Source organism: Zonotrichia albicollis, chromosome 20 (genome assembly GCF_047830755.1).
Source record: "Zonotrichia albicollis isolate bZonAlb1 chromosome 20, bZonAlb1.hap1, whole genome shotgun sequence".
In the NCBI taxonomy this organism is placed as follows: Eukaryota; Metazoa; Chordata; class Aves; order Passeriformes; family Passerellidae; genus Zonotrichia; species Zonotrichia albicollis.
This window is the reverse complement of record NC_133838.1, coordinates 10,474,751-10,502,455: the sequence shown is the minus strand read 5'-3', so window position 1 is coordinate 10,502,455 and position 27,705 is coordinate 10,474,751. Positions and strand designations below refer to the sequence as shown.

Here is a 27,705-nt window from a genome sequence, read left to right as displayed (position 1 = left end):
GCCACCTGGGCCAGGTGACCGTCACAGCTCCTCTGATGGCCACCAGGGACACCAGGAGGATCCCGTGTGTGGCCTGGGCTCATCCTCCTTCTCTGGTCACTCCTGTGTGGTCACTCAGCCTCCATCATCATCTGCATCTTCATCCTCACCTCCATCTCCATCTCCATCTCCATCTCCATCTCCATCTCCATCTCCATCTCCATCTCCATCTCCATCTCCATCCTCACCTCCACCAACACCTCCATCTTCATCCTCACCCCCACCTCCACCTCCAGCTTCATCTCCATCCTCATCCTCACCAGAACCTCCATCTTCATCTTCATCTCCATTTTCATCCTCACCTCCACCACCATCTCCATCCTCATCCTCACCTCCACCTCCATCTCCATCTTCATCTCCATCTTCATCCTCATCTCAATCATCTCCACCTCCATTTTCATCTCCATCTCCATCCTCACCTCCGCCTCCATCTTCCTCTTCACCTCCACCACCATCTCCACCTCCATCTCCATCCTCACCTCCACCTCCACCTCCATCTCCACCCTCCTGCTGCCCCTGCTCGCTCCCCACAGGAGCCGGTGGTGGGGCTGTGCCGGCGGCTCCCGGAGGATCCCGCACTCCTGCTCGTGTCCCCTCGTCCACTAATGTCACCGTCACCCCAGGGCCTCCCTGGGGCTCTCTGTGGGCCGTGCTCTGCGGTGTGCCAGCGTGTCCTGTCCTTCTGTGTCACCTCGGTGCCACGTCACCCCACTAACCCACCCTGGAGGTCCCCGTGTCACCCTGGGAGGACGGGGGGCACCAGGCTGGAGCTGAGGGCTGCACCCAGACCTGGGCACCCCATGAGCCTCCCCAGGGCTGGCATTTCGGTGTCACCAGGGTTTGAGCATCCCCACCACACCTGGGCACTGCCCCGGTGCCTGCAGGGGTGGAGGGAGCCCAGGCAGGTGCCAGCAGGCTGGCAGAGGGCACAGAGCCCACGGGCTGTGCCCAGCTCCTTCTGCCAGGCGGGCACAGCCCCGGGCACCACCCTGCATCTCCTCTCTTCTCCCCACCAAGGGTCTGCAAGGGGAGCGTGGCCCTGCAGGGCTGGCCGGAGCCAAGGGGGAGCCGGTGAGTGCTGTGGGACCAGGGGACAGGGGACACTGGTGGCCTGAGGGGGTGGCACCTGGCTGGGGTCTGCAGGTGGTTCAATGTCATTGTCGTCACACACAGGGACCTCCAGGACAACCGGGATACCCCGGGGCCACAGGGCCACCCGGCCTTCCTGTGAGTATGGGGGGGACCAGGCAGCCCCTGCCAGCACCCGTGCCCCAAACCTGCCCCAAATCCCATTCCTGCCCCAAATCCCATTCCTGTGCCATGTCCTATCCATGTTCCATGTCCCATCCATACCCCAAATCCCATCCCTGCCCCAAATCCCATACCTGCTCCAAATCCCATATCTGCTCCAAATCCCATTCCTGTGCCATGTCCTATCCATGCTCCATGTCCCATCCATGCCCCAAATTCCATCTGTACCCCAAATACTATCTGTGTCCCATATCCAACTTTTACCCCATATCCCACCTGTACTTCATATCCCACTTGCACCCCAAATCCCATCCCTGTGCCCCAAATCTCATTCATGCCCCACATTTCAGCCAACGCCCCAAATTCCATCCAATGCCCCATATCCCATCCATACCCAAAATCCCACCTATCCCCCAAATTCCATCCCTGCCCCAAATCCCATACCTGCTCCAAATCCCATTCCTGTGCCATGTCCTATCCATGCCCCATGTCCCACCCATGCCCCATATCCCACCTGTACCCCAAATCCCACCCATGCCCTATATCCCATCCGTACCCCATATCCCACCTGTGCCCCATATCCCACATGTGCCCCATGTCCCACTCATGCCCCAAATCCCACCTGTACCCCAAATCCCACCCATGCCCCAAATCTCATCCATACCCCAAATCCCACCTGTGCCCCAAATCCCACCTGTGCCCCATATCCTATCCATACCATAAATCCCACCTGTGCCCCAAATCCCACCTGTACCCCAAATCCCACCTGTGCCCCATATCCCACCCATGCCCCACATCCCCACCTTGTCCATCCTTTCCCAGGGCATCAAAGGCGAGCGAGGCTACGTGGGTCCCCCCGGTGAAAAAGGGGAGCTGGTGAGTCCCTCAGGGCCCCTCTCCATGGGCAGTGGGGCTGGGGGCTCCCCCAGGTGCCCCCTTTCCATGGGCACCAGGGCTGGCACCTCCCATCCACCTCCACTGATCCTGTTCCATCCTTGCCAGGGTCCCCCCGGCGTGGACGGGCTGCCCGGCCCCATGGGGCCAGCGGTAGGTGCCCACCTTGGGGGCTGTGGGGAGGGATGGGGTGGCTGGGGGGTTTTGGGGTGCTCCCACCACCCCATCCCATCTCTCCGCAGGGTCCCAGGGGTGAGCGTGGGCTGCCGGGAAGCGCCGGAGAGAAGGGGGACCAGGTGAGTGTCCCCAAAGGGGACAGGACCCCCAGGGCCAACCCCCCACCATGGAGTGTGGGGTCCAGCTCAGCTCCTGTCTCTCCTCAGGGTTTCCAGGGCCAGCCTGGCTTCCCGGGACCACCGGTGAGTAAATCCTGCTGGGAATTCGGAGTAAATCCCATGGGGAATTCTGAGCAAATCCCACTGGGAATTCTGAGTAAAACCCATTGGGAATTCTGAGTAAATACCACTGGGAATTCTGAGAAAATCCCACTGGGAATTCTGAGTAAATCCCATTGGGAATTCTGAGTCGATCCCACCAGGAATAGTGAGTAAACGCCACCAGGAATTCTGAGTACATCCCACTGGGAAATCTGAATAAATCCCACTGGGAATTCTGAGTAAATCCCATTAGGAATTCTGTGTAAAACCCACTGGGAATTCTGAGTAAATCCCACCAGGAATTCTGAACAAATCCCACCAGGAATTCTGAGTAAATCCCACTGGGAATTCTGAGTACAACTCACCAGGAATTCTGAGTAAATCCTGCTGGGAATTCTGAGTACATCCCACTGGGAATTCCAGCACCCCGGCAGATGGGCTGTGTGTCCATCCCTGGCTGTGCGTCCATCCCTGGCTGTGTGTCCCCATGTCCCCACAGCACCAGGGATGGGGACAGGGGGTTCCACAAGGGGCACACGAGTGGGGTGAGGAGCAGGGAGCAGCCCCGGGTCAATCCCATTAAATCAAGCCGGGAAAGAGCGGGATTGATGGGCTGGGATCCGCCTTCACTCAGCACCCCTCTCCCCTTTAGGGCCCTCCAGGTTTCCCAGGAAAGGCTGGTCCAGCCGGGCCACCAGGGCCCGTGGCAGAGAAGGTGAGTGCCACCCTCAGAGAAGGTGAGTGCCACCTGTGCCAGCGGGCAGTGGCTCCATGCTGTCCCCGCCTGTCCCTGGGCTGTGGCCGGGTCTGGTGGCCCTGCCTGTGACCTGCCTGTCACCTCCTGTGGCTCTTGCAGGGTAGCGAGGGCATGCGGGGCCCCACAGGGATGCCGGGGCCCCCCGGACCCCCTGGACCCCCTGGAATCCAGGTAAGACCCCCCCATGTGTCACCCTTGGGTGCTCCTGGGAGCAACACTGGCTGTTCCCAACCCCAGGGATCAGTTCCCATCCCCAGGGATTTGTTCCCATTCCCAAGGACCTGTTCCCATCTCCAGGGACCCATTCCCATCCCCAGGCACCTGTTCCTATTCCTGGGACCTGTTCCCATTCCCAAGGATCTGTTCCCATCCCCAGGGACCTGTCCCCATCCCCAGGGATCCGTTCCCATTCCCAAGGATCTATTCCCATCCCCAGGGATCTCTTCCCATCCCCACAGATCTGTTCCCATGGCCTGGGGTGCCCTGAGCAAGTCCCCCAGACCTCCCCAATGCCACCCTCCCTCTGTCACTGTCACCTTGTCCCCACAGGGCCCTGCTGGCTTGGAAGGACTGGATGGCAAGGATGGCAAGCCAGGGCTGAGGGTGAGGCTGGGTTTGGGTGGGGGGCAGCCACCCTGCACCCCCCAGGACATCCCCAACTCTGTCTGTCTGTCTGTCTGTCTGTCTGTCCCCAGGGTGACCCCGGTCCCCCCGGGCCACCAGGGATGATGGGTCCTCCGGTGAGTGACACCCTCCTTGTCACCTCTCCCTGGCAGCCAAGCCGGGCTCTCCTGAGCCAGGACTGTCCCCTCACGTGCTCCTGGTGACACCGAGCTGAGGGTGGTGGCCCTGGACCAGCACTGCATGGTCAGGGTCACCTGGCATCACCTTGGCACCCCTACCCAGCTCTTTTCCCCCTCCAGGGCTTCAAGGGCAAGACAGGACACCCAGGGCTGCCAGGACCGAAGGTGAGCCGCGGTGACACTGCCTGGTGACATCCCCAAGGCATGGCCAGGACGCCCCTCAGTGTCCCTTCTCCTTTTAGGGTGACTGTGGCAAACCTGGCCCCCCGGGCAGCACGGGCCGGCCAGGAGCTGAGGTGAGCAACCCCCTTGTCACCCCCTTGTCACCCTCTTGTCACCCCCTTGTCACCCTCTTGTCACCACCCTGCCTTCCTCATCCTCCTCCTCCTCACCTTGCCTTCCTCAGGGTGACCCCGGACCCATGGGACCCCAAGGCCGGCAGGGACCCCCAGGGCTCATCGTAAGTTGGTGCCCCCACAATGGGGGGGTCCCAGAGGGGATCCCTTTGGGGCAGGGAGTGGGGACACCACCCGTGACCCCCAACTGACCCCCCTGTCTCTGTCCCCAGGGTCCCCCTGGCACCCCAGGACAGCCGGGGCCCGCTGGTCTGGCTGGGGTGGTGAGTAGTGCCAGGAGTGGGGATTTGGGGTGGGGATTTGGGGGTTTGGGATCCCCTGATCCCAATGGTCCCAGTGCTCCCAGTCCCTCCTCCCTGCAGGGGATTTGGGGTAGGAATTTGGGGGTTTGGGTTCCCCTAATCCCAATGCTCTTGGGGCTCCCGATCCCTCCTCCCTGCAGGGGCTCTGGGGTGGGAATTTGGGGTGGGGATTTGGGGTTTTGGGATCGCCTGATCCCGATGCTCCTGGTGCTCCCAGTCCCTCCTCCCCACAGGAGTTTTGGGGAGGGCTTTTGGGATGGGGATTTTAGGTGGGGATCTGAGGTTTTGGGATCCCGATGCTCCCGGTGCTCCCAGTCCCTCCTCTCCATAGGGGCTGAAGGGCGAGCGCGGCTCCGTGGGCGAGCAGGGTCTGCCAGGAATGCCAGGACAGCCGGGACCCCCAGGACACCCAGGACCACCGGTGAGCACAGCAGGACCCTGCACCCTGAGCGTGGGGACCTTGGGGTGGCCCTGTGGTGTCACCACCTCACGCTGCCCCTCTTTATCCCCACAGGGAGAGCAGGGAGCGGACGGACCCGTTGGGAAGGAGGTGAGCAGCGCTCTCTGGAACTTTCTGCCCTGCTGGACACAGATTTTGTCACCCCCTGGCATTGCTGGGGTGACATTCTTGCCACACTGCTTCTGTTTTTTAGGGACCACCAGGCAAACCGGGCATTGCAGGGCCAGCTGGACAGAAGGTGAGGCTGTGCCAGCTGGCAGTGCCACCACCACGGCCGCTGTGCTGTCCTGGCACACCAGGACTGACCTTTCCCATCCACAGGGTGACGCTGGAGCCCCCGGCGAGCGCGGCTACCCCGGCGAGAAGGGCAGAGCCGGGATGCCGGGGGGGCCGGGCAAAAGTGGCTCCATGGGGCTGGTGGGGCCGCGGGGCCCCGCGGGGGAGAGGGGACCCCCGGGCTCGCCGGGCCCCGCGGGCAGCCCCGGCCTGCCGGGACCCCCGGGCATGATGGTAAGGACGGGGGGTGGCCGTGTCGGGGGGCAGGACGATGTCCCTGTGGTGGCTGTGTCCCCTCGTTTGTCCTCTTCTGTGTCCCCTCACATGTCCCCTTGTGTGTCCCCTCATGTCCCCTCATGTCCCCTTGCGTGTCCCCTCACGTGTCCCCTCCTGCATCCCCTCACATGTCCCCTTGTGTCCCCTCATGTGTCCCCTTGTGTGTCCCCTTGCGTGTCCCCTCCTGTGTCCCCTCGTGTCCCTTCATGTCCCCTCATGTGTCCCCTTGTATCCCCTCATGTGCCCCCTCCTGTGTCCCCTGGCATGTCCCCGTGTGTCTCCTCACGTGTCCCCTCCTGTGTCCCCTGTCCCCTCGCATGTCCCCTTGTGTCCCTTCATGTCCCCTTGCATATCCCCTCATGTGTCCCCTTGTGTCCCCTCCCTTGTGCCCTCTGTCCCCACAGGGAGATGTGGTCAATTACGACGAGGTCAAGCGCTTCATCCGCCAGGAGCTCAACAAGATGTTTGACGGTAACGGGAGGGGGTGGTGACCCTCCCTGTGTCCCCACCCTGTCCCCGTCGTGTCCCCGCCAGCTGAGCTCGGGTTTTGTCCCCGTTTTTGTCCCCATTTGTGTCCCCGCAGAGCGGATGGCCTATTACACCTCCCGGCTGCACTTCCCGGTGGAGATGGTGGCGTCCCCGGGCAGGCCCGGTCCCCCCGGCAAGGACGGGCTGCCCGGCCGGCCGGGACCCCCCGGCTCCCCGGGCATGCCGGGGCAGATCGGCCGGGAGGGGCGGCAGGGCGTGCCGGGCATGCGGGGTACGTGCTGCTCCCCGGGCCGTCACTGGCGTCACTGCGGTGTTCCCGGTGTCCCCATCATGTTCTCGGTGTCCCTGGTGTGTTCCCAGTGTCCCCATCATGTTCTCAATGTCACTGGGGTGTTCCTGGTGTCCCCAGGATGTTCTTGATGTCCCTGGGGCATTCCCAGTGTCCCTGCGGTGTTCCTGGTGTCCCCAAGATGTTCTCAATGTCCCTGGGCTGTTCCCACTGTCCCCAGTTCATTCCCAGTGTCTCTGGGCTGTTCCCAGTATCCCCAGTTCAATTCCAGTGCCCCCAGTTCATTCCCCGTGTCCCTGGGCTGTTCCCAGTATCCTCGAGACATTCGCAGTGTCCCCAGTTCATTCCCAGTGTCCCTGGACTGTTCCCAGTGTTCCCAGTTCTATCCCAGTGTCCCTGGGCTGTTCCCAGTATCCCCAGGACATTTGCAGTATCCCCAGTTCATTCCCAGTGTTCCCAGTTCATTCCCAGCGTTCCCAGTTCATCCCCAGTGTCCCCAGTTCATTCCCAGTGCCCCTGGGCTGTTCCCAGTTCATTCCCAGTGTTCCCAGTTCATTCCCAGTGTCCCTGGGCTGTTCCCAGTGTCCCCAGTTCATTCCCAGTGTTCCCAGTTCATTCCCAGTGTTCCCAGCTCATTCCCAGTGTCCCTGGGCTGTCCCCAGTTCATTCCCAGTGTCCCTGGCACTGGGACGCTGTGGCTGTGCCAGCTTCTCACCCCTCCTCTCCCTCCACCTCTCCCCCAGGTGAGCCGGGTGCCAAAGGAGAGAAAGGCGAGAAAGGCGTGGGGCTGATGGGGGACAGTGGCCCCCCGGGACCCCCAGGTGAGCCCCCTTCCTCCTCCCGACCCCCAGCCCCACCCTGGGCTTTGCTGCCACCCCACTTTTTCTTCACTCCATCTCTTCCAGGTCCCCAAGGGCCACCAGGCTACGGCAAGATGGGTCCCCCGGGCCCCGTGGGGCAGCAGGGCATCCCTGGCATCCCCGGCCCTCCCGGTGCCACGGGGCAGCCGGGCAAAACGGGGCACTGCAACCCTGCCGACTGCCTGGGGGCTCTGCCCGTGGAGCAGCCGCTCTTCCAGCCCAAGAACGTCAAGGGGCCCTTTGGCTGAGCCCCCCGTGCGCCCCGAGCCCCCCCGGATTTGCTGTTAATATTGTTCGTGTTTTACCCCGCTGTGCCGGGGCCGTGCCCGTGCTGGGGGGCTCAGGGGGGCTTGTACAGGCAATGGTGGGGGCAGGTGGATCCTGCCCCAAAAATACACCTGTGAGTGGATGTGGGTGGCTCTGTGCCTTGTCCCCTGCCCTGTCTGAGCCTGTCCCCAGTCCTGTCCCCATGGCGGGGGGCTTGGGTCTTGTACAGCTCCATGGCAATGGTGGGAGCAGGTGGATCCTGCCCCAAAAATACACCTGTGAGTGGACACAGGGTGGCTCTGTGCCTTGTCCCCTGCCTGTCCCCAGCCCTGTCACCAAGGGATGCTGCTCCAGCCGGTTCTGAGCCCACTCTGGTTGGGGACACGGTGACGCTGAGCTCCCTGGGGTGGATGGGGCAGTGCCAGTCCTGATGCCAGGGGATCCTGGGATGTCTCAAGGCAATCCCAGCCCTGATTTGAGGGTGTCCCAGCGCCGTTCCTGGGGAGATCCCGCTCTCATCCCAGCACATCCCAGCCCTGGTTCCAGGAGATCTGGGATGGGGTGGGATCCCAGCTTTGCCTCTGGAGGAGTCCCAGACTAATTCCTGTGGTTTTGTGGGGATTCCAGCCCTACTCTCAGGCTGACCCCAGCCCTGCTTTTGCATCATGCCTGGAATTCCTGGGAATCCCAGACCGCCATCCCAGCCCTGCTCCTAGAGGGATCTTGGTCCTGCTGCCAGGGGAATCCCAGCCCTCATTTTGTGGGGTCGCCAGCCCCATTCCCGGGCAGATCCCGGTTAATCTCCCGGGCAATTCCAGTCCCATTCCCAGGCTGATCCCGGCACTATCGCCGCTCCCGGTGGGCCCCACCCCCGCCCAGGCGCCGTTGCCGCTTTAAGGCCTCCCTCGGGCGCGCGCTTCCCGCGCGTCACCGCTCTGCCTCCGCCCCGCCCAGGGGCGTGGTCACTCCCCAGAGTAGCCAATGGGTGCAGGTCGTTTCGGTGACGTCATCTGGGCGTGGCCGGGGCGAAAGACTCGCTATGGCGTACCCGGGGCAGGTGCGGGACCGGGACCGGGATGAGAATCAGGACCGGGATCAGGAGCGGGAACGGGAGCGGCGGCGGGGACCGGGACCGGGACCGGGAACGGGACCAGGACCGGAGGAGTGGGGGGGCGGCAGGGAGTCCGACCGGGACTGGAGGGCGGGGAATGGAGACCGGGGAGCGGCACCGGAGAGGCAGCGGAGAGTGGGACCAGGGAGCGGGACCGGAACCCGGAGCGGCGCTGGGGACCAGGGACCGGGATCGGGACTGTGACCGGGATCGGGACTGTGACCGGGAGCGGGATGTGACCGGGATCGGGACCATGACGAGGAGCGGGACCATGACCGGGATCCGGACTGTGACTGGGAACGGGATCCGGATCTGGACTGTGACTGGGAACGGGATCCGGACTGTGACCGGGGCGGGGGTCGGACCGGGGGCTGATCCGGGGGTCGGGACCACGGGAGGCGCGCTGGTCTCCAGGGTGAGCGACACCAGCTTCGTCCCCGTGCCCATCCCGGTGCCCGGTGCCCGGTGCCCGCCTCACACCGGCTCTGTCCCCTCCCCAGGGCTACCCCGGCGCAGGACAGCCCCCCCCGGTCGGGCCGTACCCCGGGGGTCCCTACGGCGGGGGGCCACCCCCGGGACCCTACGGGCATCCCCCGCCCGGGGGTCCCTACGGCGGCCCCTACGGCAGCCCCCAGCCCGGACCCTACGGCGGGCCGGCCCCGGGAGGTGAGTCCGGGGTCTCCCTGCGGCGTTACCGGGACAAGGTGGGGAGAGATGGGGTCCGCAGCCCTGTGCGGGGTCGAGGGGATGGGGAGTCCCCACCTCGGTGACCCCCGATGGGGGTTGAGGGGGTCCCCAACTCAGCAGAAGGCACCAGGAGGATGAAATTGGATGTCCCGGTTTATTATTTTGAAATCCTGGAGGAGGAGGAGGAGGAGAGGGAGGAGAAGGAAGAGGAGGAGGGAAAGGAGAAAGAGGAGGAGGAAAAAGAGAAAAGGGAGGAAGAGGAAGTGCCAGGAAGCCCTAAAACTTTCACCCCACACCAATCTCCCGGTTCTGCCAGATTTTTGGGGCAGCACCGTGGCTCCCTCTCCACCCCAGGCTCCGGTTCCCAGCCCACTCCCGGCTCCAGCCGCTCCGTGCCCATCCCAGCCCCGTTCTCCCGGGATTTACCGGGCTGTAAATCCCGTGGGAGGAGAAGCTCTGCCCGGCCCTGGGAGCCACCCCCGGGGCCAGCCCAGCCCGTGGCCTGTCCGAGGGGAAGGTGACAGCTCCGATGGCCTCTCCCCGAGCAGGGAATGCCCCCCCAGGGGTGGATCCCGAGGCGTTTTCCTGGTTCCAGACGGTGGATACGGATCACAGCGGGTTCATCTCTGTCAAGGAGCTGAAGCAGGCTCTGGTCAACAACAACTGGTCCTCGTTCAACGATGAGACCTGTCAGCTCATGATCAGTGAGTGTGGGGTCTCCTTCCCCTCCTTCTCATCTGGTTTGGTTGGATTTGGGGTGAATTCCCCTTTTCCCTGGGTATAGCTCCCAGCTGGAGCTGGGCAAACCAAGCAGCTCCCAGTGGTTCAGGACACGGGTGAAGGGCCCAGAATCCTGCTTGGGAAAGGAAATCCCAGCTCTGCACAAGCCCCAGATCCAGAAAAACAGGGAGGAAAGTGAGGAAAGCCCAAAAAATGCAGAGATTCACCCAAAGCTTGCCCCAGCCTCAGCTTTTGGTGCTGTTTCTTACCAGCCTTGAGGGTTGAACGGTCCCAGTGGATCGCAGTCCTGGCGAGGGGGATTTTTGGGATCAGAGCAGGATTCCAGGGAGCCACTACATGAATCCTAAGCTCCCTGGAGGTTTCTGCAGCTTTTCCACTCCTCCTCCCTGCCCTGTTGCTGCTCCTCCCTGCCCAGACATGTTCGACAAGACGCGGTCGGGGCGCATCGACGTCTACGGCTTCTCCGCCCTGCTGCGCTTCATCCAGCAGTGGAGGAGCCTCTTCCAGCAGTATGACCGGGACCAGTCCGGCTCCATCAGCTTCAGCGAGCTCCAGCAAGGTGGGTGAGGGCCACAGCCACCAGCCTGGCCCCTCCTGACCCTCCCCATAACCATTTCCAGGCTCTGTTCCCAGCTGGAAACTGGAATTCCTGCTGGAGTGGTCTCTGCGGCCGGGCTGGAGGGCTCTGAGCTCCTTGGGAATTATCCGTGGGATAAACCAGGAGGTTCTCAGGGGACAGGAGGTGATGATCTGCAGCAGGGGTGGGGCACAGAGTTCCTTCAGGAAGCTCAGAATTCCCCCTCAGCGATGAGTGGCTGGAGCCTGTTTTTTGGGGAGGAGGTCTTGGGCGTGTGTAAAAGGGAAAAATGCCTGGAATTTGTGGTTTGATTCCTCTGGAGAGCCCTGCCCGTGCACACCCTGAGTGGGAAGGGTGGTGGGAGTGGGAGATGGGGTGTGTGGGGCGGAGGAGGGAGGAGGAGGATGGGGGAGGACGACACAGCCACTCCCTTTCCATTTGGGAAGGTTCAGTCTGAGATTTTTCTTGCTCCCAGCTTTCTCCCAGATGGGTTACAACCTGAGCCCCCAGTTCAGCCAGCTGCTGCTGGCCCGCTACGCCCAGCGTTCCCCCAATCCCAGTATCCAACTGGACCGGTTCATCCACATCTGCATGCAGCTGCAGAGCCTCACCGACGCCTTCAGGGAGAAGGACACGGCCATGGTGGGGAATGTCCGCCTCAGCTACGAGGATTTCCTCACCATGGTGGTGACACGGATGCTCTGACATCCCCACTCCAAACGCTGGGAATTCTGGAGCTCTCCAGAACCTTCAGCCATCCTCATCTTCCCTGTTGGATGATGCTGAGCCCATCTGAGAGTTCCCCCCGGGGCCAAATTTCCAGCTTGATCCACCCCAAATCCTGCTGGGGTTTTCCTGGCTTATATTCCTCATGTCCATTTTGTGAAACCCACGCCAAACTGGGACAGCCAAAGCAGCTTAGATCCCGTGCCAGCCCCAAATTCCAGCTTCATCCCGAGGTGCCTGCAGCAGAACATCCCCGTTTTGGGGAGGAAAAGCTGAACCTTGGGTTTGGAAGAAGCAGGAAAAGGGAAAAATGAGGATAAAGCTCCTTCCTTCCCTCCCTTAGTGCCCTGGGAGCTCATCCCACCCTGGGAATGCTTTCCTGGGGGTCTCATCCCTGTTTTTCTGGGGCTGCTGGATTGGGATGTGCTGCTGCAGCCCCATGGGATTGTCCCCTCGCTGTTGCCAATCCTGAAGCCAAATCCAGACAAAGTTCAGAGCTCAGGTTTTCCAGCTTTGGAATAAAACGTGTTCTGCTCCAGCTGCTCCGTGGTCTCTGTGTCCAGGGGGGGCTCCAGGGGACGTCAGGTGCCTCCTGTCCCCTGTGGTGGCACCAGGGGACACGTCCCAGGGCTGGACACCATTCCCTAAAATCAATTCTTTGAGGAATTTCATGTCCAAATATGGAAAATAAAGAATTTGGGGGAGGCTCCTGAGGCACAGAAAAATCCCATCAATGCCGGAGTTTTTTTCCCGAGTGATGAGCCTGGAATTCACCCTGAGGAATCTCTGAGAGATTTGGAGGAATTCTTCAGGAATAAAAGGTTCAAAGGTCTGAGATGAGCAGGAGGAGCCAGGCTCGGTGTTTTCTGTGTGACCTCGGTGTTTTCCAGCCCCGGGCAGGACTGGCTGTTCCCAACCATCCCCAAGCATTCCGAGGATGTTTTCCCCTGAGCATTTCCAATATTTCTGTTGAGTCAGAGCTCAGCCCTGCTTGGGCTTGAGGCAGAGGGGTTGTAAATACATATAAATATATTTATATGTATATTAAAAAAAATAGAAATATATATTTTATAGATTTTTAATACATTTTATATGTGCATATATGTATTTTTAATATATTTTATATGCCAAATATATAAAATACATATATGTAAAAATATATAAAATACATATAAATATATTTAAAAATACATACCTGCATGATATATATTTATATATATTTACAGGTGTATAGGTGTGTAAATATATATATACACACACTGGTATACACATATATTTATATATATATACACACTGGTGTACATATATATTTATAGGTGTGTATACATGCATGATTTTGTATATAAATACATATAGAGGCATTTATATATATACATACATGTACATTTATATAGATACACATAGATATATAAAATTTTTTGTATGTTATATATATAGATATGTAAATGTTATTTTTATGTTATTATATAGATATGTAAATATATATAAATGCATGAGTTTATATACATACATGTATATATGCAAATACATAGACACACACGCTTTATATAATATATAATATAAATTATATATTATGCATATTATCTTTTATTTCTTATACATTTTATATTTTATTTTGTATATTTTTCGATGATATTATTTATATATAATTTTTATAATTTATATATGTATATATAAATTATATTAAATAGTATATAATACAAATTATATATAATGTATATCATCTTTTATATCTTATATATTTTATATTTTATATATTATATTTTTCTAATATATTATTTATATTATATATTATATATTATATATTATATATTATATATTATATATTATATATTATGTATTATGTATTATAAATGGGTGTGGTTACATGCACATATATACACATATAGAAATATATACAGGATATTTTTATATATATGTGTGCAAAAAATATATATAAAAATATATATTTTTGCACATATATATATATAAAAATATACACGTATACACACACACACACATATATATATATATACATTGAGAGATTTATATTGATATATATATGGGGGGGTGAACACAAACAGCCACCTTTGTGTATATATATATTTATATTTTTATTTATATATTTATATATATATATATATATATATATATATATATATATATATATATATATATACACAGACATACCTATACACATCTATATCTCTCTATACATAATAGAAATGGTTTTACATATTTTTAAAATATATATTCGCACCCATCCTGCAGTTACAGGAAACCACCACCAGGTGGCACCGCCCTCCACCCTGTGAGTGTCCCCTGCGTGGGGACCCGGGGGTGACAGAGGGAGGGGACACGGAAAGGGACAGGGCCCGCCAGCCACGCAGGCCTTTGGAAGAGACGACAACAGCCCCAGCGCCACCCCAGGGAGAGCACGGGGGTTGTGGGGACACCGTGGATGTGGTGTCACATCTCATTTTTGTGGCACATCTCACTGTGGTGGCACTTGCAGCTGGCATTTGGCCGCCCAGCTGCACGGCGGCTGTGGTGGCACAGCTGGCCGTGGTGACCCCCTGGCCGTGGTGACATGGGTGGCCGCGGTGGCCCGAGTGGCTGCGCGTGCCCGCGGCGTGGCCAGCGCTGGCCGCGGTGACCGGAGCGGCGGGGCCGGAAGGTGGACAATGAGCGGGGCCTTATCTCACCCCCCCAGCCCTTCCCGCGGCCGCGCTGGGCCCCCCCAGACAGGGGGTGACAGGGGCCACGCGTCCCCATCGGAGCACTGAGCGCACCCTCCGGGCTCTGAGGCTTCCATAACTTTATTTACAAACAATAAAAAGCAAAATAAATACAAAAAAATGTCTTAAAAGTACAGCCCTTGTGTTGTGGGGGAGAGAGGGGAGGTCCTGGGCTGTGCTGGCTGCGTGGACCCCACTTGTGCCCCCCCAGGACATGGGGACACCACGGGGCTGAGCCCTCCCTTGTCCCTGCTGTCCCCCAGGGGGGTGGCAGGGCCATAGCACCATAGGGACGGGCTGGGGGGGACGGTGGGGACCCCATCCTGGCACCACCCAGCCCTGGGGGCTCAGGGGACCCCCTTGTTGGGTTATTTCACCCCCAAACTCCAGCGCTGCCCTGCTGGGGAGGGGGGAGCTGCTGGAGCCAGGACGGGAGGGACAGAAATTTCCATTGGGAAAAGGAGGAGAAATCCCACAGCCGGGATTTGGGGGGGTGCAGCTGCCTTTGAAGAGCCCCCCCCGGCGCCACCACAGCCCAGCCGAGCCTCGGGGCAGGGGGGATTAGCGGGTAAATCCCATGGGAGACGGGAGCAGCCCCCGGAGCATCCCCCTCGCACGCCCCACTGCCCCCAGCCGCTGTGTCAGCACGGCGGGGACACGCAGCCCCCTCCAGGGGACACGGGGACAGCGCCAGATCCCGGTTAGGGGACAGAGGGGACAGCGCCAGCCCCCGTTTAGGGGACAGAGGGGACAGCGCCAGCCCCCTGCCACTGGACACAGGGGACAGCGCCTTGCCCACCGTGCTGTGAGCTGGGCAGGGCCGCGCTGGGGACAGGGACATCGGGGACATCGGGGACATCGCGGGGCTCACTTGTGGGGCATGTCCTCCATGCTGACGCGGCCCCAAACCCCCACCACGAAGGTCTCCACCTCGCACTCGTTGACGCCGCGGGCGATGCGAAAGTGGCCGCCCTCGCCCCACGCCGTGCCCCACGAGTTGGCCGCCGTCTGCAGAGGGGACAGGGGACACGCTCAGGGCGGTGACACCCCCAAAGAAGCCAAGCTGGACCCCACAGGGGTGCAGGGAATGGCAGCACCCCATGGCTGAGCTGTGTCCCGAAAACTCACCCAGTATTTTTGGGTCTGGCCATCAGGCAGCTGCTCCTCTCCCCACCTGCAGAGGGACAGGACAGTGAGGGGGAGTCCCCAAGCACCCCCAGACCGTGGGGTCCCCCCAAGCACCCCCAGACTGTGGTATCCCCCCCAAGCACCTCCAGACTTTGGGGTCCCCAAGCACCCCCAGACTTTGATACCCCCAAGCTCTCTGAGACTGTGGTGTCCCCAAGCACCTCCAGAATGTGGGGTCCCCAAGCTCCCCCAGACTTTGATGTCTCCAAGCTCTCTGAGACTGTGGTGTCCCCAAGCACCCCCAGACTTTGATGTCTCCAAGCTCTCTGAGACTGTGGTGTCCCCAAGCACCCCCAGACTTTGGGATCCCCAAGCTCTCCCATACATTCGGGTCCCCCCAGGCTCCCCCAGACTTTGGGGTCCCCCAAGCTCCCCCAGACTTCGAGGTCCCCCCACCCAGCCCCGTGGTGGGATTGGGGCACCAGGGGGGCTGACCCTGCTCATTTCCTGCCCTGGCAGCTCCCCAGGGCCATCTGAGGTTGGGACATCCGCTCCAGGAATAGGGGCAGGAATATTTAGCCACGGCAGGAGGAAGGAAACACGGACACAGGGCAGATCCATCCCCATCCTGGGGGTCTGCACCTCCAAACACCCCCTTTTACAGGGTGCTGAGTGCCACACTCTGTCCCTCGTGCCACCAATCCCCTCCCTGCTCGGGGACACTCAAAGGGAACATTTCTGCCACCCTGAATGGGATAGGGAATGGGATAGGATGGGAAAGTTGTGGGGTGGGATGGGAAGGGAGTGGGATGGGACAGGACAGGATGGGATGGGGCTGGGTGCTATGGGACAAGGTGAAATGGGAATGGAAGATAATTGAATGGGGTGGGACACGATGGGATGGGATGGGATGGGATGGGATGGGATGGGATGGGATGGGATGGGATGGGATGGGATGGGATGGCTCACGGCCCTGTGAGCCCCCCCAGGCCACCCCCAGACGTACCCTGTGATTTTCACCGAGTGGGTCCCGTGCCTCTGGTGCTTGGGCCCCTTCCCCTCGGCCACAGGCGTGTGCCGATAGATCCCGCTCTTGTACATGAAGAAATCCTCGTGCACCTCCAGGATGGCTGTGGGGACGGCCAGAGGGTTTGGGGACACTGCCACTGTCCCGAGGGAGGGGATCTGTGTCCCCATGGGTGGGGGATGTGGGCACAGAGGGGCGTGGGGGCATCAAATTCCAAACAGCAGCTGGAGCCTCCCTGGGGCAATGCAAAAACACTCCCAGGAGGTTTCAAAAAGCGCAAATAAAGTTAAACAAACGCAGCTGCCAAGACGGTGATTAAATCTCAGGAGTTAATGAGCAACCCGGTGCCCGCTGGGGTGGGCAGCGTGACGGGCACTGGGGCAGCACCGCCCGGGCATGCATGGGGAGCAGCTCAGGGGGTTCTGGCTGCCACCACAGCTCCCCCAGCCCTGACAGAGAGGTTTCCCCTCCCTATTTTATACCCCAACCTTTTGGGGTGCACAGAGGGCCAGCTCCATACCTTGCACCGGGCCGTTCTCCATCAGCTCCTTCATGATCTCCTTCTCCTGCAAGCACAGAACAGGGTGGCACCAGGTGGCACCGGGTGGCAGCAAGGCCGGGACCCCCAGCCCTGCCCTCCCACCCCAGGGATGCAGCAGAGCAGCTCCAGCACCCACGGGCGGCCGCTCTGGAGGAGCCGCTCCCCAGCGGGGTTTTCCCAGCCGCATTCCCAAGCTCGGTTTTCCCAGGTGAAGCAGCCCCAGCCAAGCCCCTTCCCGCTCCCCGCTCCGCCCGCGGGCCCGGCGCTCACGCTGGAGGAGAGGCGGTAGGCGGGCGTGGACTGGTAGATGTCGTTGGCGTGGCTCCGGGGGTTGGGGCAGCGCGCTGTCGCCTGCCGCTTGCCCCGGCCCGTGGAGCGGCTGTGCATCATGCAGGGCGGCGCCGCCGGCTGGCTCTGCTGGCTCGTGAACGGGTAGCACTCGTCTGTCACCACGCTGGGGTGCGGGAGGGGAAGGAACGGCTCCGTCCTCATCCCGAACCCCACTGCCATCGCCATCCCAAAGCGAACTTCCTGCTCCATCTCAATCCCATCCCCGTAACGAGCTTACTCTCCATCCTCACACCAAATCCCTCTTCTTCCATTCCCATCCCAAAACCCACTCTCATCCCCATCCCAATCCCCACTTCCATCTTCGTCCCAAGCCCTACTCCCATCCCAATCCCAAACCCCATCCTGTCCATCCTGCCCTCATTCCCCAGCTGCCCAAGCAAGGTTAAGCACAGGGATCTCCTGGGCTCTCCCCAGGTGACCAAAGCCCCAAACCCCCTTTATCCCAGAGCAGGCCCTGTCCCCCATCCCATCCCATCCCATCCCATCCCATCTCATTGTGTTCCATTCCCATTTCATCTTGTCCCATGTTGTCCTGTCCCATCCTGTCCCTATCCCATCTGATTCTGTCCCATTCCCATTTCATCTTGTCCCGTAACACCCTGCCCCATTCCATCCTGTCCTGTACCATCCCACTCCCTTCCCATCCCATCCCACAACTTTCCTATCCCATTCCATCCTGTTCAATGCCATCCCCTCCAGTCCCATTCCATTCCCATCCTGTACCATTCCCTCTTATTCTCTCCAATTCCCATCCCATCCCACCACATTATCCCACCCCATTATCCCACCATCCCTCTCTCCCACTCACCCTCTCCTGCGCAGGTACCACCAGGCTCCGTCCAGGCGCCCCCCGCTGCAGCCGCGCTGGTTTCGGGTGTCACAGGACAGGAGGTTTTGTGGGGACAGCGCGGGGGTCATGTGACCCATGGAGTGGATGGAAATGCGGTCCGAGGCCACGGCTGGGGAGGGGCCGCGGGTCAGGGGGAAGTGGTTCTGTCCCTGTCCCCTCTGTCCCTGTCCCTGCTGTCCCCACAGCTCAGAGGGACTTGGCGCCGTCCCTGTCCCCGCAGGTCAAAGGGAAGTGGCTCCATCCCTGTTGTCCCCGCTGTCCCCCCTGTCCCTGCTGTCCCCTCACCGGCTGTGGAGAAGGCCCAGGAGCCGGCGCAGTTCCCCTGGTCCAGGGGCTCGTGGATCATCCCAGGCCACTTCTCGGCGGCATCGAAGTGACGCGGCAGCACCTCGTTGGAGTCCATGTTCATCTGTGGGGCAGAGATGGGGGGCTCAGCCCAGCGGGACCCCCCAGCTCCTCCTGCCACCCCAGCCATCCTGAGATGGTCCCCAGTGAGCTCTAGTGTCCCCAGCCCCACTGTGGGACTCCCAGAGCTCTTCCTGCCACCACAACCATCCTCTGAGATGGTCCCCAGCCAGATTTAGTGTCCCCAGCCCCACTGTGGGACCCCTCAGGTCAGGGACATCACCCTGAGTGACAAAGATTTGGGTTCCCCTTTATCCCACAAAGGCCAAACCCCTCAATTTCCCCTAAATTTGGGCTCCACAGCCTCAGCAGCTCCTTGGAGCACACCAGCACTGAGTGTCCCATCCCAGAGCCCAGCAGGGCCCTCGGTGGCCGCCCCGAGGGGACAGCCCAGGGTGACACAGCCCCTCAGGGTGGCCTCTGGCCCTGCCTTTCCTCCCTGGATCAGGACAGTGTCCCCACCCTGGCCTTCCTGGGGAGGACACGGCCACAATCGCCCGCAGGAAACGCCTCTAAAATTAGACCTGGGGCTGGGGGTGCACCAAGCGCTGCTGTCGCAGACATCTTTTCATGAAAATCCTTTCCTTGGGATTTTTTTCCTCCTGAGAAACCGAGAGGCCTCAGGAACAAAATATAAATAATTATTATCTGCTGCTGTGGAATGCAACAGGTGCATCTGGGGTTGGGCTCATGTGGTTGTTTCTAATTAATGGCCAATCACAGCACAAACTGTGCGAACCACAAATCTGTTATCATTCTTTTCTATTCTATTCTTAGCCAGCCTTCTGAGAGGAGACCTTTTCTTCTATTCTTTTAGTATAGATTTAATGTAATATATATCATGAAATAATAAATCAAGGCTTCTGAAACATGGAGTCAAATTCTCATCTCTTCCCTCATCCAGAGACCCCTGTGACCACCATCACACCCTGCCAGCCCCCCAGGGACCCCCGGGTGGTGCCCAAGCCGGGTTTGGGTGCAGGGAGAAGCAAAGAGAGGCAGCTCTGCTGAGTCAGCAGCGTCGGGCTCGGCGTTCCGATGGGAAACCAGCACGGAGGAGAGGGGGAAAAAACAACACTGGCAGCGCGGGGATTGTCCGGGGGAATTTGCTGAGCCGCCGTCTCCAAACACCAGGGCTGCCCTGCCTGCCCCCTGCTCTGGGAGCCCCTTCCCAGCCATGGCCGTGCCTCAGTTTCCCTCCCCGCGGGCACTCACGTGCATCTCGTTCATGTTCATGACGGTGGCAGAGGGACGGAAGGTGCCCAGGCGGTGTCGGATCCCGTCCTCCAGGGTCATCCCCCAGAACTGGCTGTAGTTGGCGGCTCTCCAGCTGCGTGGGGAGAGGGGGGCGCGGCTCAGGGGTCACCCCGAAAAGCAGCGAGGGGTGCAGCACCCCTGTGCCCGGTCCTTACCCGTAATTGCCCCTGTTGACGGCATCGATGAGCTCCCCGTCCATCAGGCAGGCATGGTCCTCGCACTGCCACTGCCCGCCGGGCCCGCAGGTGCTGCAGAGGGGACAATAGGGGAGAAATGATGTCCCCACAGTGACCAGGGGGACACTGAGTGGGCGCTGCCCCTCCCAAACTGGCTGCTTTTGATAGGGGTCACCAGAGCTTGGCACCTTGCAGTGGGGTGAATCCATGGGCAGCCCTTTGGGTGACCCCGAGTGGCCTCTGGGTGACACTGAGTGGCCTCTGGGTGACCCTGGGAGCTGTCCCCCCCTGCCCCAGCCCCCACAAGAGCCCCGAGGGCAGCCAGGCCATGGGACAGAAAATCAGCTGAAAAGCTGCCAGGGCTGCAGACATCAGAGAGGGGCTTGGACAGCAGCCCGGGGCTGGGGGTCAGGACTGGGCGTCCCCATGGGTGACCCACAGTGACCAGGGCACTCCATGGGGACAGCCGGGCCGGAGGGGGGGTTCTGGGGGTGTGGTGGGTCCCCTGGGGAGCCCCGGGCTGTGCTCCCCCCGTGCAGTGAGCAATGCTTGGCATGCTCACATCCCGGCACATTTCCCTTTTATGGAGCTGAGCGAGGCCGTGGCCGTGTCCTGCCAGACACCCCCATCCCGATCCTGGCCGGCAGCACCTGGATTCCAACCTTCCCCCATCCATCCCTGAGCGATCCTGGTGCTCTGTGTGACACCTGGGGGCTTGGGAGCACCTCAGGGTGCCACACACACCTTGTGTCACCCCGCCATGGGTTTTGTCCCCTGGTACTCCTGCAGCAGGACCCCAACAGGGACAGGGGTGGAAGTGACACTGCAGAAATTCCTTTTCTCTAGGGACCAAGTGTGGGGGAGAGGGTTTGGAAGGGTTAGGAAGGGAAGAGATGGGTCAGAGATGCTCCCCCAACAGCAGAGATGTGACATCCACCTGCGTGGCTTGGGGACATTGACATTCCCAGGGGAACAGGGACACCCTCCATCCCTGAGTGCTCCGTGCCACAATCCCAGAGAAACTTCTCAGAGCTGTGAGGAGGCTCGGGTTGGCTTTTCACCTGCAGCCCCAGTGCTCTGTGTGACACCTGGGGACTTGGGAGCACCTCAGGGTGCCACCAGATGGGTGCCACGCACACCTTGTATCACCCCGCCATGGGTTTTGTCCCCTGGTACCCCACAATGGGACCACACCAGGGGCAGGATGGGGGTGATGCTGCAGAAATTCCTGTTCTCTAGGGACCAAGTGTGGGGCAGAGGGTTTGGAAGGGTTTGGAAGGGAAGAGATGGGTCAGAGATGCTCCCCCAGCAGCAGAGAGGTGACATCCACCTGCGTGGCTTGGGGACATTGACATTGAACAGGAACACCCTCCATCCCTGAGTGCTCCGTGCCACAATCCCAGAGAAACTCCCCAGAGCTGTGGGGAGGCTCGGGCTGTCTTTTCACCTGCAGCCTCGGTGCTCACACATGTTCCCACACGTGCCCCTGCCCTGCACACGCCCCAGACGCTGCCTTTGATTTCCCCTTATCTGCAGCATCGCCCCTCGGGCTGCAATCCTCGTCTCCAATCCCCCCACCTCCGCATGCCAGCAATACCAGTACAGAACACCAGCATTCCCAGTTAACCCCGAGCTCCGGGAGTGCCCAGCAGCACAGAACCCCCGTCAGGCTTGGGCAAGCTGGGCTGGGACCAGCGTGGCCAAAACGCCCCTGGGCAGCGCCGGCTCCCACGCAGGCATGAACTGAAACTTGGGAGAGGCTCAAGGCCCTTTTTGGCTCCGGATTTTTGTTGGAGCAAAGGCATTTTGGCAGCAGCTCCCACCACCCAGCTCGGGCCTCGCTCTCTGAGGTTTACAGGAGCATGACACCTTCCTCTGGTGACGTGCTGGTGACACGCCACAGGTCACACTCACCACAGGTTGCAGTTCTCCCGGTACGTGGCTCCTGTGGGGTAATTGTGTCCTGTTCGGGCACAGCCTGTATGGAAATGGGAGAGCCCCTGGTGAGTGTTTGGGGTCCCGCCAGCCCCCCAAATTCCCGGGGGGGGGCAAACCAAAGGTAAAATCAACGTGGTTCTTAAATCCAGGCTGCACCTGGGGGTCAGTGGGTGCAGGGTGGGAGCCTGGCTCGGCGCTGGGAGGGTTAAATGTGCTCAGCCTGGCGGGACAGGGATAAAGGGGCCGGTTGTGCCCGGGAGCTGGCTCTGCTCCGCTGCTGGGACTTGTGAGAGAGCCTTGTGCTGGGAGCTGGGGGCTGCCCGCAGGGTTAAACCAGGGCCAGCATCTGCCTGCCCCAGACGTGACCGGGCAAGCTGGGATGGCATCGCCTCATGTCCCCTCGTGTCCCTGCAGGCACTGATGGGAACGGGCTCTGGGGTCATGGGCTGCTCCCACACCTCTTTTTGAGGGAATCCATCCCCATCCTGGACATTCTGTAGCAATTTCTAAAATTTTGAGGAGTCTGAGCAGCTCTGCAGTGAGGGCAGCGCCACATCCATCACCCCAGGGCTGAACCCCAGCACCTGCAGCCTCACCTGGGGCTTTGGGGAAGGGCGCCGGGATTCCCAGGCAGTATTCCCAGAAGTCGGGACAGCAGTCGGACACGGTGCGGTTGCAGAAGAGGTCGCAGTAGCACAGCGTGTCGTGGTAGGGCACGGTGCAGCCGTCGTCGCGGCCGTGGCAGCACACGTCGCCCCGCTGGCAGTAGGAGCCGCCCGCGTCGTAGACGCCGTGTTGGTACAGACCGGGGCCCAGCTCCCGGCGGGTGCGGACCCGCGAGGACACGGCCACCCGCGCCACCTGGGCCACCTGGGCCACCAGCCAGAGGCACAGCACGGCCCGCATGTCCCCGGCCATGTCCCCGCACCTGCGGGGTGAGAGTGGTGAGGGCACGGCGGGGGCACCGCGGGGTGGGCGCTGCTCCCACCCTGCCCTCCCCAAGCTCTGCTCCCACCCTGCCCTCTCCAGGTTCTGCTCCCATCTTGCCCTCCCCGATCTCTGCTCCCACCCTGCACTCTCCGTGTTCTGTTCCCACCCTGCCCTCCCCGATCTCTGCTCCCACCCTGCCCTCCCCGATCTCTGCTCCCACCCTGCCCTCCCCAGGCTCCTCAGTGCATTCCGGTTTTGTAACTCCCCTTGTGACCACGCAGCTCAAGCTCCAAAACACCATTCCCCCCCCCCCTCCCAGCTCCGCACATCCCTGGCCCTCCTACCCCTTTCACCCCTTCACCACCAGCTCCAAACCCAAACCCCCAGAGGAAGGGGCTCCTTGGACACTCCGGGGGCTGCCCGGGACCCCTTCCCAACCCCACTGCGGGCAGTGCCAGGAGCTGCCAGGCTCAGCCTGCTGGGTTTGGGAGGTGATGGGGACCCCAAAAAGGGGCGGTAGGGACAATTCGGGGGTACACGGGGAAGGGTCCTCTCCTGCCGGCTGCCTCCCGCGGTCTTGCAGAGAGGAGACTCCCGGGACCCCCATAAAGCGGGGAAGGTGACCCAAAAACCCACGGGGACCCCAAGGGTAGGTGGGACCCCTCTCCATTCCCGGCCGTACCTGCCGCGCCCGCCGCGCAGAGACCCCGTGAGAGGAGCGGAGGGTCCCGTGCTGGGATCCCTCACGGAACTCATGGGCGGGACCCCCTTCTCTCCCCATGCCTGGCCCCCCCCGAGCCCCACCCTGTCCCCCCGGAGCCCGTTCCGTACCTGCCGCTCCCGCCGCTCCGCCGCCCCGTGCCCGCCGCCGGCCCCGCCGCTCCCTTATAGCCGCGCCCCGGCCGGGGGGGCGCGGGGAGGCGCCGACACAGCCGCGAGCGGCCCGGGGCGGAGCGCGGCGGGGCGGGGGTCGGGCCTGGGGCTGCAGAGAGAAGCCCCCAACTTGTGGCCCTCTCTGTCCCCTCGGTGTCCCCCGGCTCCTGATCCCCTCCCCGTGCGCCCCCGGCGCTGCCCTCGCCAAACGGGGGATCCCGGCTATGGGGGCAGCACCCTCTGCCCCATGTACATCCTGGGGGGCTTCCCCATTGCCCACGTGTGCGCAGAGGAGGGGAGGGGGCTGCACTCCCCCCCATTCCAGGGGTCCAGATGGGACAGGGACACCCCAGGGCACGGAGTTGGTGTCACTTGGACCCAGCCCGGCTGTCAGCGCCCAACCTCGCCCTCAGGGACACAACAGGGGGGTCCTGGCCGCCCCCCAGGCTCCAGCACCTGCTGCGGGAGCTTCGCCGCCCACGCGGGGCTCCCGCTGTCCCCGCCCGGCCGGGAGCATCTCCAAAGGATTCCTCGAGGGTGGCTCACGGCAGCCAGCACGGGAGCACGGCGGGGTTCCCTGGGCGGCCACGGGATCTGGCTGAGCCCACGGGGGGGATGCAGCGGCCAGGGTGGGATTCATGCCGGGGAAACGGGGAGCACCAAATCCCGCCGGGCACGGGAGCTGCCGGCACCCAAGGGTGCTCTGGGCGCCTGAACCAGGGTTGTGTGGAGCCCCCCGGGCAGGGAGCCCCTGCTCCAAGCGCTCTTGGAAGGGCCTTTCCTGTGAGCGCGTCCTTGGGCAGCGCACGCAACGCGGAGCTGGAGCGGCGCAGGAAGGAACTGAGTCCAGCCCAGTCCGTCTCCAGCATGACTGGACTCGCAGGAATCCGCAGTGAGTCACGAATTCCCCCAAGACCCCCGGAGAACAAAGCAAAGCCACTGGCACAAAGGACATCCCCGGCCGCTGCTCTGTGTCCTTGTGCCCCCGCCAGCTCCCTGACAGCTCAGAGACGCCGCGGGAGCAGCTGAGCGTTCCCGTAAACAGCCCCGTCCCCCTGCCAGCTGATAAGAAAGCGGAGGCGGCAGCGGCCACAGGCCAAGTGTTGGAGCATCCCCTCACCCCGTTCCTGCTGCCGGGCTCCGGTGGGACGAGGCCAGCGGGTCCTGCCAGCTCACAGCTCCGTCTCTGTGTCACTCTGTGTGCGTGTGTGTCCCCTCGGCGGGGAGTGGCAGCCTGGGCACACGTGGGGTAACCAAGGTGGAGTGGGACAAAGTCCTGCCAGGGCACTTTGTGTGCCCGTGTGAGGGCGGGAGGCAGAGCCCAGGGCTGGCACGCAGCCCCTGCCCTGCCTGTGCCACCGGGAGAGGGACAAGTGCCAGCACCCTGTCCCCACTGCCCAGAGACGCGGGGAGACCCCAACCCACGGCTGGGTTGGCCCTGGATGCCCCATGAACAGAGCCGAGCTGGCTGCGGGATGAATATTTCACAGGTTCAGGGATGAATCCTTCCAAACCCACCCTGGGAAAGCCGCCCACCCCTCCGGTGGGTGGTACAGTGCCCCCCAAAGCCAGCCCCCCACGGATCGCACCCCACACATCGGGCACTGAGCAGAACCGGGGTGCTGGAGCACCCCCGAGCCCCCATCCCCAGCTCTGGGGGCGCTGCCCCAGCAGGGCTCGGCCCCGAGGCGATCCTGGAGAGAATTTCTTGGCAGGAGGCGGCCAGGAAAGGCAGGGACGGAGCGGCGGCCGGCCCCGGTTTCCTCTCCGGCCAGCGGCACGGGAAGGAGCCGCTTCAACCCCCCTACATCGCTGCAGGACGCGCTGTCCCCCGGGAGTGACAGCTCACTGCCAGGGGTGAAGCTTTGCTGTCCCCACAGGGGTCTGGGGGCTCCTGGGGAAGGGGGACGCACCCTCACCTCGCTGGGATGGCATTGGGGACATCGCAGAGACGTCGCCATTTGGGGGGGACACACCAAACAGGCAGGGAGGGCACAGCCCTTCCCCGGGCAGCGACACTTCACTGTAAGGTGACAAAAATCATGGCACGGGTCCTTCTGCAGTGACACCAGCCCTGCACCCCCGCACGGACAGGAGGGAGCTGGAGCTGAGCTCTCAGTCCCATCTCGGTGGCTTTCTGCAGCTTAAGGGGTCAGGGAGGTGTCCGGAAATTTGTGTCCCCTGGCGGTCATTTGTGTCCCTTGCAGGAAATTTGTGTCCCCTGCTGGACATTTGTGTCCCCTACTGGTGATTTGTGTCCTCAGCTGGATATTTGTGTCCCTGGCTGGACATTTGTGTCCTCTGTTGGACATTTGTGTCCCCGTCCAGACATTTGTATCCTCTGTTGGACATTTGTGTCCTCTGCCGGACATTTGTGTCCCTTGCTGGTCATTCGTATCCCCTGCTGGTCATTTGTGTCCCCTGGCGGACATTTGTGTCCCCTGCTGGACATTTGTGTCTTGTCCCCGTCTGGACATTTGTGTCCCCTCCCGGTCATTTGTGTCCCTTGTCCGCGACTCGGTGGCAGGGCCGCAGTGCCACCTCTCGGGAGACAGACAGCAGCAGGCAGGCAGCCTCTACTCCAAATTTTAATGAAACAAATAAATTAATAAGTTAATCAAGTGAGGTAACTACCGCTGGCTCTGGAGGGCTCTGCGGGGACCAGCCAGCCCGGGCAGGGGGGTTCTAAAGGGTTAAAATTCCTGCAATTCCTGCAAAGCTGTCACATGCACCTCGCCCAGCGCTGTGCCCCGGTGTGGCACCGCCCGGGCACCCCCGGGATTTGGGGGGGTTCGAGCAGCCCTGGCACGGCCCGCGCTGGCTGCATGCACTGATGGGAGAGGGAACGAGCAGGGTTGGGGGTCCCCAGTGCCCGGAGCAGAGAACCTGGAGCGAACCCCACTGCGCCAAAGAGAGAGGGGAGCGGTGGGAGCAGCCCAGGGCAGATCCTGGCACTGTGGGGTGACCACCGAGCCCCCCCTGGAGCCACTTTGGCACAGCCCCAGCTTTGGGACCGGGACAGCGCGGGGCTGCGGTGGCTCTGCTGTAGGTGACATGCAAGGACACCACCCTGTGGCAGGTCCCCTCCAGGCCCGGCCCGTGCTGCCCAGACAGGGACAGGGACAGGGACAAACTGAGCACCGCAGGACCCAGCCGGGAGGGAATCCCCTAAGCAGGAGCAGGGGCTGGGACACTCCTTGGGGACAGCGCTGTCCCCTGCTCAGCTTTCTGGCTCCAGGGCCACCCTGGGATGGAGATTTCCCCCTTTCCTGAGCCCTCAGGGCCTCCAGGGCAGCACAGCCCAGCCCTGGGAGCTGGCAGGGGGTTGTTGCTTATTGCCTATGGCCCCTCGGGTTGCTTTTCCCAGGGGTGTTGCATATTAAGACATTATTGCATAAATATCATATATATATATAATCTATATATATATTGCCCTGGGAGCATGCGCGGGCAGGCAGAAGGCTCTGCTGTGCTTCTGGAGAGGTGCAGCCTGGGCAGGGGGGGACAGTCCCCTGCTCCCCACACTGGGGACCCCCAGTGACACGGGTAAAACCACCCTGGGTCGTGCCCCCACACCCCTGCCCTGGCGGCAAGAGGGAGATGGGACCTTGCATAGCTGGTGGTGGCCCTGGCTCAGCTCTGGGGGACCTGTCCTGAGGGCTGGGGATGGGCTTCAAACCAAACCCCAGGGGATAGGGCCAGCCCTGAGCATCCCCACCACGGCTGGGGAGCACCCAGGACCCCAGAGCTGGGGGGGCATCATCCTACAGGAAGCCAGGAGCACCTCAGGAGCATCCTAGGAGCACCCCAGGAGCATCCCCAGGAATATTCTAGAAACATCCCAGGAGCACCCCAGGAACATCCCAGGAGTATCTCAGGAACATCCCAGGAATGTCCCAGGAACGTCCCAGGAG

The 27,705-nt window shown here is 60.8% G+C and overlaps 3 protein-coding genes across 6 annotated transcripts in view; 2 read left to right on the top strand and 1 right to left on the bottom strand.

Moving 5' to 3' along the window:
- Positions 1-7,898, top strand: part of COL16A1 (collagen type XVI alpha 1 chain) — a 29,664-nt gene extending 21,766 nt beyond the window's left edge. For all 3 annotated transcript variants that reach the window (XM_074555522.1, XM_074555520.1, XM_074555521.1), the window contains 22 exons: positions 1,057-1,110; positions 1,213-1,266; positions 2,113-2,166; positions 2,293-2,337; positions 2,427-2,480; positions 2,568-2,603; positions 3,274-3,336; positions 3,478-3,549; positions 3,928-3,981; positions 4,074-4,118; positions 4,302-4,346; positions 4,424-4,477; positions 4,588-4,641; positions 4,750-4,800; positions 5,171-5,260; positions 5,354-5,389; positions 5,493-5,537; positions 5,621-5,809; positions 6,256-6,322; positions 6,435-6,611; positions 7,373-7,450; positions 7,535-7,898. In XM_074555522.1, the coding sequence (XP_074411623.1) occupies positions 1,057-1,110; positions 1,213-1,266; positions 2,113-2,166; positions 2,293-2,337; positions 2,427-2,480; positions 2,568-2,603; positions 3,274-3,336; positions 3,478-3,549; positions 3,928-3,981; positions 4,074-4,118; positions 4,302-4,346; positions 4,424-4,477; positions 4,588-4,641; positions 4,750-4,800; positions 5,171-5,260; positions 5,354-5,389; positions 5,493-5,537; positions 5,621-5,809; positions 6,256-6,322; positions 6,435-6,611; positions 7,373-7,450; positions 7,535-7,737 (1,620 nt within the window). In that variant the 3' untranslated portion in view covers positions 7,738-7,898. The remainder of the gene's footprint in view (positions 1-1,056; positions 1,111-1,212; positions 1,267-2,112; positions 2,167-2,292; positions 2,338-2,426; positions 2,481-2,567; positions 2,604-3,273; positions 3,337-3,477; positions 3,550-3,927; positions 3,982-4,073; positions 4,119-4,301; positions 4,347-4,423; positions 4,478-4,587; positions 4,642-4,749; positions 4,801-5,170; positions 5,261-5,353; positions 5,390-5,492; positions 5,538-5,620; positions 5,810-6,255; positions 6,323-6,434; positions 6,612-7,372; positions 7,451-7,534) is intronic.
- A 793-nt stretch (positions 7,899-8,691) lies between these two features.
- Positions 8,692-12,136, top strand: PEF1 (penta-EF-hand domain containing 1). 2 transcript variants are annotated; one of them, XM_074555523.1, is made up of 5 exons: positions 8,692-8,813; positions 9,368-9,533; positions 10,103-10,258; positions 10,711-10,854; positions 11,348-12,136. In XM_074555523.1, exons 1-5 carry the CDS (start codon positions 8,796-8,798, stop codon positions 11,575-11,577), a joined length of 714 nt encoding a protein of 237 aa, XP_074411624.1. In that variant the 5' UTR covers positions 8,692-8,795; the 3' UTR covers positions 11,578-12,136. The 2 variants fall into 2 exon arrangements, with proteins under 2 accessions (XP_074411624.1, XP_074411625.1); XM_074555524.1 differs by lacking the exon at positions 9,368-9,533 and having other exon boundaries at positions 8,723-8,813.
- A 2,242-nt stretch (positions 12,137-14,378) lies between these two features.
- TINAGL1 (tubulointerstitial nephritis antigen like 1) lies at positions 14,379-24,126 on the bottom strand. The gene is made up of 12 exons (XM_074555627.1): positions 23,750-24,126; positions 22,585-22,916; positions 21,965-22,028; positions 20,030-20,122; positions 19,833-19,947; positions 18,498-18,621; positions 18,171-18,321; positions 17,282-17,465; positions 16,991-17,036; positions 16,450-16,573; positions 15,444-15,489; positions 14,379-15,323 (listed from the first exon to the last, which is right to left on the bottom strand). Exons 1-12 carry the CDS (start codon positions 24,109-24,111, stop codon positions 15,183-15,185), a joined length of 1,782 nt encoding a protein of 593 aa, XP_074411728.1. The 5' UTR covers positions 24,112-24,126; the 3' UTR covers positions 14,379-15,182.
- Positions 24,127-27,705: the final 3,579 nt, after the last annotated feature.

Bases quoted from the DNA above. Each gene is read 5' to 3' on its own strand.
- PEF1 (XM_074555523.1), top strand. The intron at 9,534-10,102 runs GTGAGTCCGGGG...CTCCCCGAGCAG, and splicing joins CGGCGGGCCGGCCCCGGGAG to GGAATGCCCCCCCAGGGGTG. The intron at 10,855-11,347 runs GTGGGTGAGGGC...TCTTGCTCCCAG, and splicing joins CTTCAGCGAGCTCCAGCAAG to CTTTCTCCCAGATGGGTTAC.
- TINAGL1 (XM_074555627.1), bottom strand. From the start codon at position 24,111: ATGGGGGGGAGTGCAGCCCCCTCCCCTCCTCTGCGCACACGTGGGCAA. The intron at 17,466-18,170 runs GTGAGTGGGAGA...CCCGCACCCCAG, and splicing joins TGGTACCTGCGCAGGAGAGG to CGTGGTGACAGACGAGTGCT. The intron at 15,490-16,449 runs GTACGTCTGGGG...GTCCCTCTGCAG, and splicing joins CACTCGGTGAAAATCACAGG to GTGGGGAGAGGAGCAGCTGC.